The sequence below is a fragment of the Chamaea fasciata genome, unplaced genomic scaffold (assembly GCF_029207755.1).
Source record: "Chamaea fasciata isolate MVZ Bird 193981 ecotype frontalis unplaced genomic scaffold, bChaFas1.0.hap1 SCAF_3, whole genome shotgun sequence".
Taxonomy (NCBI): domain Eukaryota; kingdom Metazoa; phylum Chordata; class Aves; order Passeriformes; family Sylviidae; genus Chamaea; species Chamaea fasciata.
In genome coordinates this window covers 67,906,540-67,924,131 of record NW_027094088.1, presented here as the reverse complement: position 1 = coordinate 67,924,131, position 17,592 = coordinate 67,906,540, and the positions used below count along the sequence as shown (strand labels likewise).

The 17,592-nt window shown below is 40.8% G+C and overlaps 1 protein-coding gene across 11 annotated transcripts in view; it reads right to left on the bottom strand.

Moving 5' to 3' along the window:
* Positions 1-17,592, bottom strand: part of FYN (FYN proto-oncogene, Src family tyrosine kinase) — a 139,646-nt gene that overhangs the window by 26,217 nt on the left and 95,837 nt on the right. For 10 of the 11 annotated variants that reach the window (XM_066179396.1, XM_066179392.1, XM_066179391.1 and 7 more), the window contains 6 exons: positions 15,412-15,669; positions 14,770-14,866; positions 10,689-10,787; positions 9,487-9,590; positions 5,131-5,280; positions 2,633-2,797 (listed from right to left, as the gene is read on the bottom strand). In XM_066179396.1, coding sequence (XP_066035493.1) covers positions 2,633-2,797; positions 5,131-5,280; positions 9,487-9,590; positions 10,689-10,787; positions 14,770-14,866; positions 15,412-15,658 — 862 coding nt within the window. In that variant the 5' untranslated portion in view covers positions 15,659-15,669. Of the gene's footprint in view, positions 1-2,001; positions 2,158-2,632; positions 2,798-5,130; positions 5,281-9,486; positions 9,591-10,688; positions 10,788-14,769; positions 14,867-15,411; positions 15,670-17,592 lie in introns of all 11 variants that reach the window. The other variant, XM_066179398.1, reaches the window with a different exon arrangement.

Sequence of the window (17,592 nt, the reverse complement as noted above, 5' to 3'; positions counted from 1 at the left end):
TCCTCTCAGTCCTTCAAACCAGAGCTGAAGCAGGACTTTGCTTTAGTGACACTCCTGTGTAAGCTGGGAAGATGTGGTTTTGCCTCTAATTTCAAGCAGGGTGGCCAAAATCTTTTCTGATGGGTGACAGGGAGTGTGTTTCATCTAGAGTCACTGAGGCTCCAGACTGCAGTGTGCCATCAGTCACGGCCACTTTGCAGAGGTACCACAAATTATATGAACCAGAAATAAAACCAGAGTTTCATGGGCACCAGAGTGGCAATAATAAAATAGGATCTCACCTTGTGTGTTAACAGGATTAATTGTGTCCTATCTGTTTTAATAAAAATCCCAGGACACATTCTATTACCATGAAGTGTTCCAGCAAGTCTGGTTTTAAATACCTTTATGACTTTCACCAGTTTAGAAAAAAGAAAATCCAACAAAAAATGTTAACTTATCCTCTCAGCCCCGATTCCAGTTTAAATTCTTCCATTTTCTTGTTCTGTTTTGGTATATTACTCTAACAGAAAAGTACCATAGACTTCCCTCTGAATTCCTCCCATGTGTAGTTAGTTACTACTTAGTGTGTTTTTTATTAATTTTTACTGTGTTAATCTACTCCAGTTTGGTAATGCTTCAGGGCTGTTAACATTTTTTACTATACATTAAGAAACATAATTTCATAATTGTAATAATAATTTTTGCATCTCTGACAGATACCTGGTACTGGTACTTGCCACTTTGTTTCTCCTAGCTGATTTTTTTCTTTTTCTTTTTTTTTTTTTTTCACATTTGTTCCTTTAACTTGTTGTGTTGGTTTAAGATCTATGGCACACAGAGCTGACCACTAAGTATTAACATCAACTGGAAACCTGTGCGTGCATTCGAGATGGAGAACAAGAAGGAGAAACTGCAATTATCTGGAAATGCCAACAGAAATGTAGGCAGCTTTCTTTGCAACAGGTCAACTGTAATTCTGTGAGATTCTATAAATTTCTGTATTTCTGGTTCATAAATTTTGTAAATCTCACAGACTTGCTGCTGTGCTCCTTGCTGTAGTCCTGCAGTGGTAAACAGCTGCAAGAACCCAGGAGAACCCACTGGTTGTTTTGTCTGTACATATTTTTGTGTCACTACAACAAAAGGAGTGGTCGAACTGGCCCCTCAGATTTTTGTGAAGAAACAATATATAGTGATTCTTTATTTGAACTGGTAATTTTAGAGTCTCTACAAAAGGCAATTTGGAACAGAAATTGGGCCACATCTTGTGAAATGGCCACTATATTGTGTTTCAATGCTATGACCATACTAAGATTTATGGAAATTGTAAATTACTTGTTGTTTTATACGCATTAAAAGAATGAGTCCCATGATGGGTAAGTTAAGCTGGCCAGTGTGCAGAAAACAATGTCAGTGGATTTGGAAAAGGTCAATATTTCTGGACTTCAAAGTGGGGGTTCAGCTGGGCCCGGCAAGTTTTGCCTCTGTTGTCCCATGTCTCTATATTGAATTACTGGGTTCTGCTGCAGACACAAATTTCAAACAGACTTGAAGAAGTGGATGCATGGGAAATCTAGCTTGACAATATCAGTTTGCTGATATTTGCCATTATGTTTAAACTGGGAGAGCGGATGGAAACATTTTCAGGGTCTGATTCCATCAGTGCTACAGCACAGGAGGAAAGAAAAGTGTCTACTTACCAGATGAATTTCTGGTTAGCCATTCTGCCTTACAGGTTTAGCATCATTCCTATTTTAATACCTAGCAATTGTGTAGTCACCCAAATAAACCCAATGCAATTAATGAATTTTAATGCCCTAACCTCTCATACCACTGTGTGCAAGTGAAAGGAAGCCTCCCCATGGATTACTGTATTTATGTTTGACTGTTTCAGGCAATATAAACTAACATTTCATACTACTTTGATCTTTTAGCTTTAAGATCTAAACTTGAAATGTTTATTTCTGCCAAGAGGGCCTTAAAAGATCCATCCAAAGCAAAATACATTCTCTGCCTTACCACGCCACACTTCAGCGAAACACCCCTGACCAAGCTTCTGTTCCAGAAATAATGAATCACGTGCAACTTCCCATGCATCTTTAGCCAATCCAACAGTTTGTGGGGTATTATTCGTAGCAATCACAGTTAAGTTAAAACACAAACCATCAGCTTTCTCTATAGGAGAGGAAATTAATAAAAAAAACACACTTATAATCCAAAATTATGCATGCATTGAGAAAGATGGAAGGTGAGGGTCTCTCAGTGCTGCGTTAAAGTTCATTTTGCAAACACTGTTTTTTGGATGTTGGAGGTAAGGATTTCTTTTGTTAGCTTGCAGAAAAGGGCTTCTTGGTATAGCCAAGAGATTACTATGTGAGCCTTGATTTATTATTAGGACAGTGGTAATTTGTCAAAATCAAGACCTTCCAAGGAAGCATGGATGTTCAGTTTTCTTTTGCCATCAATTATAGTGAAAGTTGAAGATTAAAGAATTTCAAAGTCAAAGACACGATTCCAAAGACATTTTTCCTAACAGTTTGAGCTTTACTAACTTTTTTTTTCTTGTAGGTCACAATGTTCTACATTTTCACCTTCCATCTTGTAATCCCCACACATAGAGCTATTTTAGAGTAATTATTTTGCTCCATACCCATCCATACTTCCCCAAACTGCCCATTTCCCAGTCTCTTGATCAACTGTAGGGATTCTCGTGGAATTTCCCAGACATCTTTGGTTTTGACAGACAGATCAGTAAGCCTTGGCATTCCTTTATGACAGGGGACTACTAAGCGGCAGCAAAGACCTGCAGCTCTCTCTGATGGAGCCAGAAGTGAAGCCAACAGCAAAGGAGAGGAAAGAAAAAAAAGTGTGACATGAAACAAATACAGTAAGCATAAAAACAATGCTACTCACAACAGCTGTTAGTTGCATACCACAAAGCATCCTGGAAGATTAGGAATTGAACACTGAAACATATTCATTTGAGACAGAATAGGAAATATTTTAGTCTCTGCACAGCCTTAAATGGAAGGTGACCACCTTTGGTTTCTCTTGCAGGCTCAGGATTTCCCTCCTCCCACAATGCTGAATTAAGATAACCTCTTGAGTGACTGCTTTACTATGGTACAGTACATCTTTTTAAAAATAATCTGTCAATTACAATCTGAATTGTTTCTGTAGTGAGTAAAAGAAACACAGAGAAGATTAATTATTTTTCTGAAAAATCACAGCCATGAAAATTTGGTGGACTTTTTGTAGCCTGGGAAAAGGCATTTTCTATATTCTGCCCTGTGAAAGGGTGTCTTTGTAGGTGTCACGCAAGTCTGACCTTCTTTCTAGAGCAAACTTTCATTAGTATATGCAGCCAGTCCTACATTGTTTGAGGCAGGTTCATGATATCAACTCTTGCAAACCCTCACAGAAGACTGAGCTGTGACAAAAGTCGCACAAGATATTTTGGCAAGAGTAAAAACAATGATATATACCAACATGAAATACATATACACACATGTCGATGAGGAGTATAGCATGCTGCACAAAGCAGACCACAATATAAAGCCTGCACAGAGAGTTGCATCTTAAAGCAGGTGCAGCAGAGCAGAACAAGGTGGGGAAGTGCAATTGGCACTTCAGACTCAGACATAATCTGTATTCTTCTGTGCAGAATTTCCTTCTACGCAGGTGAATGGATTGTTTCAGCAGCATAAGGTGGGCAAGCACTGAAGCTCCTTGCAACACCAAGCTCCACCTCATTAGCACAACTGTGCACTGTGGCTCTCCCAGAATTCAGAGTGCAGAGCAGGCAGTTAGAGGGAGCCCTCATGGTTTGAAACATCTGGGGCTAGGATGGAACGAGGGCTCCTGTGTTCACCTGGGTCCTGGAGACCGCAGGGGAAACCTTTGGAGTGCTGTACCATGCCTCCAGAGCTACCCTGCCTGGAGGATCCTACTGATTATACCTCCATGTTGCACAGAAATGGCTGTTTCCAGATCTATTTGTTTCAGCATCTGTGCATGGAAAACAGGCCACCCAAATAAGCTGACCACAAGAAACTAAAATTTGACATATACCAACTAGTACAGTGAAGTTGTAAATTATCTTCCTTATATGTGAGTTTTTATACCTCATTTAGCTTGAAGTATAGTCACTAGAAACAACTAGAAATTCTCCCTGGCAGCATACACCCATCAGGAATTGGGTGGAGAAGACAGCCAGATGTCTAGTATGAATAGCATAAGAATACAGCAGACAGAATACAAAGAATACAGAAAAAATGCCCCACAGAGAAGTTGATTTCCCAAGTAAAAATTACGAAAAGTTGAGCAGCAAGCATTTGGGGTAATCTGTTAATAATATTATGAAAAGCTAAAGTAAAGGGAAAAAACCCCAAAGAGCAAAAAATTCAAAATACAAATTTCTGCTTAAAAAATGACCACACTGAGAAGCATGGCAATCTCCTGTGTAAGAACCAGTTGTCCTATGCAGAGGTTTGGGGGGCTTTGAAGTTGCATTTGTTGTACACCAGTTGCCAGTGACAACAGGACGTACTTTTGGGTGGAATAGTGCATGCCACACTTTATCCACAGGAATAATAAAAAAACATTTGGTGGGTGGACACAAATAGTGCACATAAAGAAACATGCATATTACCATATTTATTTAACATAATTTTAATGTTAATACTTTGCACATAGAACAAAAATCCAGTGGGAAAATATATCTAATATATGCAAACCTTTTGACCATTGTTTTAGGTGACTGAATTCCACAATGCAATTCCTATTTGCTTTATTAGCAATAGTGTGCTGCAAAATGGCACATATTAACACTCACTTATTCACAGGGAATTCATGCTTGGAGATGTGCAAGTCAAATTCGATAATTCTGTTTGCTTAGAAGAGGGAGAGCTGACAAAACCTTTAGCACAGTAAAGTGTTAGGTTTTAAAAGCTCTGCTGCTGTATCCTGTGAACAGCACTCAAAGACATTTATAACTCTAATGGGAAAGGGATAACAGAAGATGCATTGCAACAAGCAAGAGTCATAGATCAAATGACTCTTTAGGGCATCTTACACATACATCAGCTCAGTAGCAAACACTTTTGTTTTAAAATACTTCAGAGTGCCATGTATTATCTGAAAAATTACCTGAGTAATGCTGAACCAGCTGCTGAAGAGTTTCAAATTGTGCCCGAGTTGTGATATAATATCCACCATTGTCAAGTTTACGAATCTTATAATGTTTGACATGATCTCCTTTCATATCATCCCAGTCTCGAATGGACAGGGAATAGGCACCTGTTCCAAGCAAAGGAGAAATAAAAAGCTGTAATTAGCTTTTAATCACAAAGATTTTGGTTTCCTGGTCAGTTGTTACAAAGTGAAAGAGAAATCACTTCCAAAATGCTCACTGTATCCTGAAAAAGAACAAATTAATCTAACACAATGAGATAAGTGTCAGAGAAATCCTGGGATGTTCATACCATGTTCTAGAAGGATACTGGGACTTCTGTGTAAATGAAAACTCACATTTTAACATTTAATGTTCCAGGCTATTCAATCGACTTTTCCTATTCTAAGTGTCAGGTTACACTGCAAATACTGTACTTTATGTAAATGCCAGTGGGTGGTAAATACCAAGATTTTCACAAGAAGCTCTGGAGATAATAACTATATGTGGGTAGTGTTACCTGGATGGATCCCAAACCTCTTTATAAACAGCCCAATAAGCATACCTTGTACACCACAGTCTTTGGGAAGTAATACTACACCAAGACTGAGCACCAGTAGATCTGCAAGAACTTCATGTTTAACTTCCCAAATCCATGCGGGGCTTTAGAGCTTACTAGTGGGATTCAGATGCCCCAGCACAGGGATTAAGTGCCATGTGAGATGCCTAAGGACATGCTGCTTGGCAGTTTTCCCACAGGCTGTCACATTTTTCCAGCCATGTGGATGCCCTGCAGGCATTTGAAGTGGCTCTGGATGCTCATGGCCAGGTAAAGGAACCTCAGCTGATGGGCTGAATCTAGTTTTAGGTGCAGTGGTGGCAGCCTGCAGGTGGGCTGGGGGCTTGATTTATATGCCCGCACATAAACCTCTGTGCTGTGAGGGTGGCTGAATCCCAGCCCAGTTTCCATGAGTGTTATGGCACTGTGGTGTAATGCTGGCACGGGTACTCGGTGTCTGCAGTCACGGGCAGCTGAACAGAGCCTCGGCTTCCTGCTGACTGCAAAACCAGCTCAGTGGGCACCTACATGGGGGCCTGCATGTTCAGGTCTCTTACTCTGGAGGACAGTCCTGTTTTACAGCCAGTGACACACGTGTTGGCTCTCTACAGTGTCAAAAGCAAAGCCACCTTTTTACAGCGTAAGGCAGCATCGGAACAAAAACATGGCCCATTTCAAAGGCAGCAAAGAAAACAAGTCCTCACTCATGGCTCAGACAAATACTGTGTTTACTCAAGGGAATTTAGGCATTAAAGGGAAGAAGAGGAAACTGTCAGCTGCAGAGAGCTCAGGAAGGCCCTCCTGGAGCCTCTGCTCCTTTCACCAGTAACCATGTCAGCTAGGGGCAGAAAAAGAAAACCACCAGCAAACAGTTTTGTATGGCATGAAAGGTGGTCTCAGTGTAAGGTGTCTTTCTTGGATGTATCCTCAGGAAAAAGTCTCCTTGGCCGCATTAACCAACAACAGGGTGGCTCATTCCTGAGGGAGATGCAAAATGCCTCCACCCTGACTCCAAGGACTTCTCAAATTCCCTATTGTTTGTCCCCTATATAGAAGGAAAAGAGCCAGCACTTAAAACAGATGATTCTGGTTTATTTGAATGGGAGGCACCCTTAAAGGAGTGTCAGGGGTTATTTTATGTGTCCTTTTTCTTTTTTAAATTTTATTTTACTTTTATGTATTTATTTTGGTGGGGTTGGAGCTAGATGATCTTTAAGGTCCTTTCCAACTCCAGCCTTGCTGTGATTCTATGATTTCTAAGTGTAGAAAAATACTGTTTGTTTAGGACAGTTTTCTGAAGAGGTTCTCCCCAAGTCGTTACATTTCTCTCAACTAGGAGTTCAAAGCTTTTTGGTGATTTGCAAGCACATCTTGTGCATGCTTTGTACCACTACTCTGGGCTGTACATTGTCAGCCTCCTTTCAGGATTTTCCAGGCAGTCTTCTCCAACTCCTCATTTTTGAGTTTTGATCCACTGGCAGCAGCTGTATTTTCTTTAGTCACGCTCCCTGCATATCTGGTCACTTTTAGATTCTTTAGGAAAACGTAAACAATCTGTGGCTCCAGGTCAGCAATCAGAGCTGTGTGGGTGGCCCTCTGTGGACCCCCACTGACCTCAGATCAAGTTGCAGGACTGGAGCTTTAGTTTAAACCTGGACATAAACAAGAACCAAGACGAATTTCATTATTCCTTTATTTAGGCTGTTGGTTATCTATGGTATTCATTATTATCCGATGATAAATTTAAATACAAGAGATATAAATAACAAGAATTTGGGATAGAAATACGACATCACAATATATCATAATAATGATTTTTTTTTAAAAGCCAAACAACTAAAACCAGACATTCTTGAAAGGTGGAGATTGAAACCAGGTGAAGGATTATACAGACAAGAGCTGATGAAGTACCTGGGTAGTCAGGCATTGAAAAAATGAAAAGCCAGCTCCATATGATTTATTTTGAAAGAAAGAAGAGAAGGCAACCATGATCAAGGGAGGTTAAATTCATGCTGAAACCATCAGTGATGATACTTCTAACACGATCCTGATTAATTTTATTATTGTTATTATTTAAAGCAGAAGGGACAATTCTAGGTCATAAAACAATTCCTGCCTTAAGCCCACGATGACTAGTTGGGGTGGGGCATTTTGAGAAGACATGGCAGAACACACCATTTGAGCCCACCCAATTGATTTGTTTTCTCTCTCTTGAACAACAAGCTCCCTGTTTTCTTCTAATAACATACTCAAACACCACAAGGATGAGAAGGGAAATAGGCATTTAAAAAAAAAAAAAAATTGTTTTTTCCTATAGTTTTATTGCAAACTCCGCTTGAAGGTGTAGAGAGCCTAAAGTTCAAATGCAGAGAAATTAAACTTGCTGTTCTAAGTCCATCCATGATGGATTACTACATTTCCCCAATGCTTTTGCATCTCACAAGAAATTAGAAAAAGCCCTGACTTAGCTAAGTAAACAGCGCTGCAAAACATAGCCCCTATCACTGTATAGAAACTGAGGAAACCAGACTAAACTGATAATGTGGTTTAGAGAAAGTGTTGCTTGTTTTTAGAATCCATGCCTGCAGATGAGTGAGTTTTTAAACTTGGCACAGAGTGGGATGAAATCCTGCTCCTCACACAAATCAGAACAACTGTTGGTGAAAAAAAACAGGTGGAGGCTATTTGCAGAAAAAGAGCAAGTTAGAGCCTGTCTTGCTCCTGGTGAGAATGCCTCACTGCTATGGGATGCATGGTGAAGCTGTGGGGTGACAAGAATTCATCTGCCTGAAACAACAGCAAGTCTATTCAGATTTTGCATCAAAAACAGTCTTCAGAGTTATAGGGAGCAAAGAAAGAATCAAAGTGACTTCAGGAGGGTATAATGCAAAATGTACCATTTCAGATGATTGAATTGAATGCAGCATCTGAAGATAGGTCAGGGAGAGAGAAGTGCAAGTCTTGATTCTCTTTAAACTCCTTCACCAGCCATGAAATTTTGCATGCTAAGCCTAGCTGATAGTGTGCTCTGATCAAAGCACTGACAAGTCGGTGCTTTAATTATGTGAACCATGATTAGACTACAGAACTTGTATGGAATTAATTCTAGTGACTTATGCCTCCCATGGCTTTTGTTTTGGATTGTTGGTTAATTGAGAAATGGCCAGGTTTGTTTTTACTTAGTTGCAGGCTTTCTGCTCAATGGTTGTATGAATTAGAAAGATCTTTTCATACATGTGAAGCTTTTGAAGAAGATGTTGACAGGCCTTGTGAGCAAAACGTAAAAGCAAAAATAGCACCCGCCAGGAAAACTGAAACTCTTCCAATATTTTTAGAGGGAAGGAGGAGAATACACCCTTCCACTTGACTTCAACAGAATGGATACAGTTGAATACTTTATGAATATGTTAATTAGAACTATATTCAAGTCTTTTCCCTGTTAATGTGTGAATTTAAAACTGCTGCATAATTTTTTTTCTCCTTTTTTTGTTCCCTCCAAGGATCCAGCATTTCAAAGGATCACACCATGTGGCTTGCACTGCAGATACCATGGGTTGAGCGTGAGTTGTACTTCAGTTGTTCTCTACTTTGAACACTCACCCTAAGACCTAGGACATCCAGACATCCAATTCCCTAACACAAATACATGCAAAATGGTACTTATCTCTACCTTCATACCACTGAAAACAGTATTTCACACACTCAGCACAATTTTTCCCATATTATCTTCTCATTCATAGCCAGAATACTAGCCCGCTCAGAATGCCCACCCTACCTTTGGTAGTTTCGCTTTCCCGGATCAAGAAGGTACCTCTGGGGTTTCCAAACGACAGCAGCTGCCTCTCGGCGTCTTTTCGGCCAAGCTTGCCGAAGTACCACCTTAGGGAAATTTCAGAAATAGTAAGACAGATGCTAGGTAGCACTACTAAACAGTGTCACAAAGCCCAGACATGGAGAGGATCTTGTGTGGAAAGTGTGGTCACTAAGATACAGTTGACCGTTTTTGTCATGCTGTGTCTCCTTTATGCTGGAAAGCCAATGTGACAAACCATGTAGTAGATGTTCCTTGTGCTACGCAGCAGCTCTCTGCATTAAGCCTATAATCAGTAGGTGCTGAGAACACTTCGTGTCCTCCAACAACAGCCAGACTTGGACAAACAGAGACCAAGATGTGGTGGGTGGAGGGTATACACAAGGAAAAGGGCAGAAAACTGTCGCTGCTGAAGAGCAGTGTTTGTACAGATGTTGCTGTAAATACTCAACTTATATAGTGAGTTACTAGTACTCAATATTTTTGTTGCAGCACAGCTACAAAATCTCAGTAGAAGGACAAGATTCAACCACTTTACTTGTGGTTCTATATGAGGCTTTCAGAGTTACAGCCTTTATTCCTTCCTGCAGCAATGTTTTTGTATTGTTTCACAATCAACTAAGGACAACCTGAAGTACAGACTTCAGTAGTACCTGCTCAGCTCTGTAAGCTCCTCCACTGTATCTTTTATATTTGAAATAACGCGAATACACACATCACTCTTTTTCTTTGCAAAGATGGGTCCTCCTTAGGCAGCTTTGTATGCATTTTGGGCATCCTACCTATCCTAGGATTTGAATTTGTTGATACAATGTGCTCTCTTTAATGGACAGTTTGCACACTAATTTACTCAAAATATTTTTACAAGTTGATTCAGGAAAAGCAAGGGCATCTTTTGGTTAAAGCTTGAAATTAGCTGACAATTGAAAAAAGGAAGCAGACCTGTGTTCCTTTAGGTTTTCTTCCTTTGTTTTGACATTGAAAAAGCACTGAGCTCGTGCTTCTTTTGTTACTAATTACCTAATTATTTATCAGTGCAGTTAAGACCTGAAATAAATATAACGTAAGTCATTTGAAAAATTGCTGCAATCAATCAAAACCAACTCATCACACCTCCTTCTAATACAGCACTAATGGGTCTTTAGAACAAAAAAAAAAAAACATACTCCTCTGCTTGGATGGAATCGACTGGAGCCACATAATTACTGGGAATGTAACCAGTTTCGCCTGTTGTCAAGGAACGGGCCTCCCACCAGTCTCCTTCCCTGTGGAAACAGAGGTGAGGAGGAGAAGTGAGAGCAAGACAGAGCTGTAAAGACAATGATCTGACTTCGTTAACAGCATCCAAAACTGCGCGGCCCTAAGAAGCCACAGCAACTCATCTCTTTATCATCGGCATGCTTCTGAGAGAGCTGTTTGCATCTAAACCCAAATAATATACATATTTCTTTACACCTAGAATTACTGCAGCAGTGATTAGTACTGTAGCCTTTCATATACAGCATAATAGCATGAAGAGGCAGAACAGCCCAGGGTAATCAGGTTTGGTGGGGGCTGAATTTGGACTAGAATATTGAGAACTGTATCCATAGCAATTATTCTAATACAGACCCTTAAAAGAGCTTATAGGAAAAATTGCCAAAATGAATGCTGTGTTCTGGTTTTGGCTGGGACAGAGTTAATTTTCTTTAAAGTAGCTAGTCTGGGACTGTGTTTTGGATTTGTGCTGGAAACAGCCTTTGATAATGCAGGGATGTTTTCATTACTGCTGAGCAGCATTCCAACAGTGCCAAGGCTTTACAGCCTCTCGCCCACCAGAGAGGGGGTGGGGGTGTGCAGGGGTCTGTGTGAGGACACACAGCTGGGAGAGCTGACTCCAACTGACCACAGGGGTATTCCATACCATATGGCATCATGCTCAGCATGCAAAGCTGGGGAAGAAGGAAAAGGGGGGAATGTTTGGAGCAATGGCAAGTCATGGTTAGACATGACAGAAGCCTGCTTTCCTGGGGATGGCTGAACACCTGCCTGCCCATGGGAAGCTGTGAATGAATTCCTTGTTTTGCTTGGCTTCTGTGCATTACTTTTGCTTTACCTATTAAAACTGCCTTTATCTCAACCCATGAGTTTTCTCACTTTTACCCTTCTGATTCTCTCCCTGATCCCACCACGGGAGAAGTGAATGAGTGGCTGTGTGGGGCTGAGTTGTTCTCTGAGGTTAAACCACAACACAATGTCACATTCACTCCTTGTTTTAAACTTCTATGAGCATAATTAATCTGAAACAAAAAGATATCAAAAAGCCATCTATCAACACGGCATTTCAGATGGCCCTTAAGGATCACACTTCATTGTCTAGATTCCCTCTGCTGGCCACCTGGAGGAGGTAGCACAGGACTCGGCTGCATTTTCAAATACTTACAAAAAGCTCTTCTACAGCATTTAAATGTGAAGAGGTTCACGCAGGACCATCTTAGGGCAGCATTCTGTAGGCTTAACACGAATTTTTGTCTTACACTGGTGCACCCAGTGGGACACGGTACTGCCTTTCAGACAATGCACATTGCGGCAGGATGTGCAGCTTAAAGAGAAGTTTATTTCTCAGCTTTTTGCAGGATGCAATGATTTGGGATTTAGCAATTTTAATTTCATTCTCAGCACCAGATTCAGCAGTGTTTAACCCCTACCACTACTAATAAGCATTCTCTTTTCTATCTCTGGACTGCTTAGAAACTGACAGTTTCCCTCTCTCTGTAAACCAGAGACTTGTTCACTAAGTGAAACACTATTATCAAATGTGACTGGAGATTTCAGACTCTTCTGGAAGGAAACATTTACAGAAACCACACTGTCTAAGCTGTTACTGGAAGGAAAGGTGGTGTCAAGGTGAATTCTTTAAATTTTCAACTTCACTTTATTTAACAGATTAAAGGAGCACAAACTTTACGGAAAACAATTAGAAAACAGCCGTGATTAGTCAAAAAGGAGACACTTCCAATTCTACAATTCAAAGTGCAAATAGCTTTTGCAGAGGCTAGCAATTGACACTATTTTAATACACCGTGTGCATTAGTATGTCAGGCAAATGGCCCTTTTTGTTTGTGTCTCTAGTATTGCCAACTGAAGCGCTAACCCTTCCCCCATTATCTGCTGTAGAATATTTCTGAGGCACTACACCACACTGAGCTTGATAAATTGCACCATTCCATCTCTTCTCCTTACTGTGCACAGAGTCCACTAGATGGAGATATTTTGTCATATCTAGGGAAGAAAAAAGCAGTCCTGTAGATGATCACAACATCAGGAACAACCCCCTCTGCTTTGACAGAGAAGCTTAAATCTCTCAAACCACTGCCAGAAAGGAGGAGGAATACAGACTTTTTTCACAGCTCTTAATTTTAGACCTGCAGCGGAGGTAGGAGGCAGCTAGTCAATGGGGCCAGACAGGGTGGGAATGCTGGGGATGGCCCCATGTTTGGAAGCCCCAAAGTCAGGCTCTGCTCTGAACCATTCTGCAGGTACTTCTTTCACCCAGGCTGCCTTTAATAAAATTTCTGGGTTCAAGTCACAGGGATACCCCTTGTATGTCATTTCAGGTGTTGCACTGAATGTTTACTCCAAAGCACAAATCAATTTTCATTTGTTGAGAGCTAAAGCAAAATCCAAATCCAAACCCCTCCAAAAATTCCAGACAAACTCGTTTTTTGCACCTACATGCTTTTTATTTGCAAATAGCATTGGCAGGTGCTTAAAAATGGGCTTATTTCATAAAAATCCTGATGTAAGTGAAGAGAGGAAGCATTCTTACAGAAAAGCAGTTTTCTGGAGATTCCCCATCTGGCTGTCACTACTCCAGGGGTGTGGTTAGGGCCATGTTTATAAGCAAATAGAGCTAACTATGATGGGAACTGAGCTTCTATAATCCTACAGGAAAATCAATGAATGCTTGGTCTTTTTTCCTTTCTTAGAAATCCCTTTTTCCATGCATCAAAATGCATGTACTTCAGCCAATGACATGAAGGGGAATATCTCTGTCTCACCAACTCCAAGGATGATTGCTCTGTAAGTGCTGGTGAGCACTGCCAGATTTCACCAATTGGCACATACAAGGTATTTATATTGTGTGGAACTTCTTGTTTCAAGTTATGGCATAGTTTGTGCAAGGATAGGAAAGCACAAGGCAATGAGAGCAAAAATGGGTCATAGGTTTAAAAAGGGTTCGTTTCCAACCCCTAATTTAAAAGCAGAAAGGTTTTAAACTGCTGCTCCCTCTACAAGTTGTAACTGAGTTTCTGTGCTTTCATCTACATCAAAGCTCTTTAGCTTCATGAAATATTCCACAGAATTACCTGACTTTTTAAAAAACTTCAATGCACATTGAGCCAATTCCAACCCTGCAGTTGCTATATTAAAATTAACAGTTGCACCAGGGGTGAATTTGCCTCATTGTCACATATTATAAGAAAAAAAGAGAAGACCAATACAAACCCTTTAGAAAGTGACATACTTGGTCGTTAACCTGTTTTTACCTCTACATAACAGCAGTAGTGAACATAACACAGAGCCTGCCACTTTATGCTCTTAGCCAAGAATTACAAGATGTTCAGATATAGGTCAGTAGCACAGTGAGTTTTAGTAGTTATTTTTAAATCACTAAGGGATTTTTTTTTTCTATGGGCAGTTGATAAAATTAATTTTAAGTTGTGTGATGATTTCCAGGATGGAAATGTGTTTTTCATGTCAGATGCAACAGAACTTCCTAGCATGTTCTGACTGCACCACCTACCTTTAAAAGGACAAAAATGCTTTTAAGGTTGGCACGTGAATCTGGATAATGAATCTTTTGTGAATCAGTTTTTAGCTCATTTCTGTGTAGGGATACTTGTAGCAGATTGGAAAAAGTGTTAGTAAATGCCTTGCAGAACCTCTGTAGCTACTGATAAAGTACAGAGCTGGCAGTCTCAGTTCTGAATGTGGGGTTGCTGTAAAATGTAAACAGTAAATCACACAATCTAACACTTTTTTTTTAAAAGTAAAGCTGCATGTAGTTGAAGTTTTTTTTCTTCCCAACAACACAGCACTTTTCAGAAGTGCACTAAATGCAAGGACGAGTAAGTAAGCATAGAGTAAATCCCCTCCACACTTGAATATCCAACATCAGATTTTACTAATAACATAAGCAAACATTATTGTAAACATTATAAGTTTGAAATTATTAAAAAGTAGATTCCCAAGCCTAAAACTTACGAGCTGTTAAGTATCTGGAATTTTTCTCCTTTGTGGAAACTCAAGTCATCTTCTGTTCTTGCTTCATAGTCATAAAGCGCCACAAAAAGAGTTACACCTACAGAAAAAGACAGGTGGGTTATACGCCATCACAAAAGACAGGAGGGAAAGGAACCTCAGGAAATGATGTGGCTAAGCCACAGCTAAGCTACTCCAGTTGCTGAGGAGCAAACCAAACTGAACCCTCCAACCTTCTGAACGATTCTCATCTCTCTGGTCTTATGCAGCCAGTGGGCACTCCACCTCCTTCACTCTGTACAGTCACAGGATCCCAAGCAGGCAAAAGGGGTTGAAGAGACAGTTTAGACATAGCCATGCCAAGTATTTAACTACTTGAGCTGGCTCAGCCCACACTTTACATTCCCTGGTAGAGAGATGAGGCAGTTAGCCGAATTTGGCATGTATACATAATTTCTCAGCCCCAAATGGATCTGCAAATTAGCGAAGGAAGGGGTGAAGACCCAGCTCCACCCTCCTTCAATTCTTTGCACTATTTCATGAAATAACTCTTCCTAAAAGCAACATGCTGAGACAGTAAGGCAGGCCTCTGCTGTAGGTGTATGATTGACACTATGAGCACTAAAATAAGACTTTCAAGCTCACCTGTTCCTCCTCTTGTACGCAGTGTCCCTGTATGAGAGGAAGAGTTGACTCCACCAAACACAGTCAGTCCTTGGCCTCCTGTGGCATGGAAGTTGTTGTAGTTTGGGATTGAAGTCACACCAAAGCTAGGATAGTGCTGCGGAGTAGGATCTGTCCCATAGCGGTAGCCTGAGCTTTGAGTTAAACTGCCATCCCTCTCATCAGTCAGTTTTGTTGCTTCTTTATCCTTACATTGCACACAGCCCATTATCTAAAATCCTAGGAGAGAAAGAAAAGAATAGGCACTCATAGGTTGATGCTCACCAGATCTCCTCCAAACTCACACATGATGAGGCTCAAAGTAAGTTCACAGCTCAAAAGTTAAGTACTTTGGAAAAACACCTGCAGTGGTTTGAACATAAACAGCAACATGTTGGAACAAAGCTCATACAAAATCTTTCCCTCAGGAATTTTCCATGAAGGCCTGGGGAATGGGGTCCTGTCTGCTCTTAGGGGGTAGTGGCAGAACTTTGTCCAGCCCTGACAGGCAATATTTTGCACAGAGTGACAAAGTGGATGAAACCCATCTTGCTCACCCTTTGCCAGGAAGATGCAACTGGCAGGCAAAGGACTCAGCCAAAAAAATGCAGCTGGAGGTGTCCAAGACTTCCCTCAGAACACAGAATGACGCACTTAGCTTGTGGTTCATATTTGACCTTGCCAACTACAAAGGAGTGGACTTCACCTGAAGACAATAAAACCCTTCTTCCATTGCTGGAGCTCTGCATGGCAGGCAGAAAAGCAGCCACAGCAAGCCAAGAATTATTACAGCAGGAAAGTAGGAGGGAGCTATCAGAGGACACAGCTAAAAAAAAAAAAAAAAAGGAAGCTCCTTTTCATGCGGTACCAAATTGAAAGCTAAAACCACTGGTAACAGAAGGTGGGGCTGGCAAAGGTACATACGTTAAGAAACCAGAGAAAGTCCCAGAAGAATTAACACGTCAAATGCAGAGCAACTGCAAGTACAGATTCCGCACAGGATGAAACTGAGAGGGTTTCAAAAATTACAGCCTCAAAAAGGTTGCTCCAAGTTTTTTAAATTCTTGTAACCTCTTGTTCAGCACCCTTATGGGACACTACCAGGGCCTGGGTTAATCTCTCTTTATTTTAGGTGCCTGCCTCTCTCTGTGTGGAGGGAGACAGAGGCTGATCCACCAAATCTCAGAAGCAGTCCTGCAAGGTTAGTCCCCTTACTGGTGTTGCCTTTCTAGGCAACAGTTGCTAGCTCTAACTTCCTCTAATCCAGGTGGTGGTGTTACTGAACTCTTTGCTATTGGCCCAAGTTGAACCTAGACACAAAACCCGAGTTTCTGGAGTTGGGTGTGATGAACCTAGGGAATCAGATACTTGTCTGGATGTATGCTTGATCTGAACTAGTACAGTGATTCTAAGATGCAACCTGGCACACAACCAACATACTCTGAACAGTGGGGTTGGAAGAGCAGTGACAGAAAAATAATCTTAAAAAATTACTTACTAGACATACTTTTTTCAGAATATATAAATAGACAGGGAGAAAATGCAGAAAGTGAAAAAAAAAATAGTTAAGTACATCCCCCCCCCCCCCCCCCCATTTCTTTTGACGTTTCAGACAATATCTGTCACTTTGAGTAAATAAAAGGTCTGTGCTTTTTAAAATTTCCTAATTTTTCTGTAGCTGCCAGGCTGGCTATTTTCTATGCCTTACCCCAACATTAACACAGGAAATTGGTTTTGACAAACTCATGGGATTCAGAAAAAGAATGTTTCACCAGTGCTAATGCTTGAAAAATTACGCAGCAGCTCCCTGTTTTTCTGTGACAGTCCACAGTCTGCATACCTACTTCCCACATCCAACCTGGCTAATTAAAAAGAAAAACACTTCTGTTGAAGGGTATTTTCTACAATTTGCAGATACTTCCAGTTATTCTACAAGTCTGTTCAGAAGAACAAGCACCATTTTGTTTGCCCAATGTGACAGTCATCCACAAGAAGGACCAGAAGGAGGATCTGGGAAAATAGAGGCCTGTCAGTCTGACCTTGGTGCCCAGGAAGGTCATGGAACAGATCACCTCGAGTGCAATCACAAGGCACACACAGGACTACCAAGGGATCAGACCCAGCCATATTGGGTTTAGGACTGGACACGGCCCTCAGAGCCAT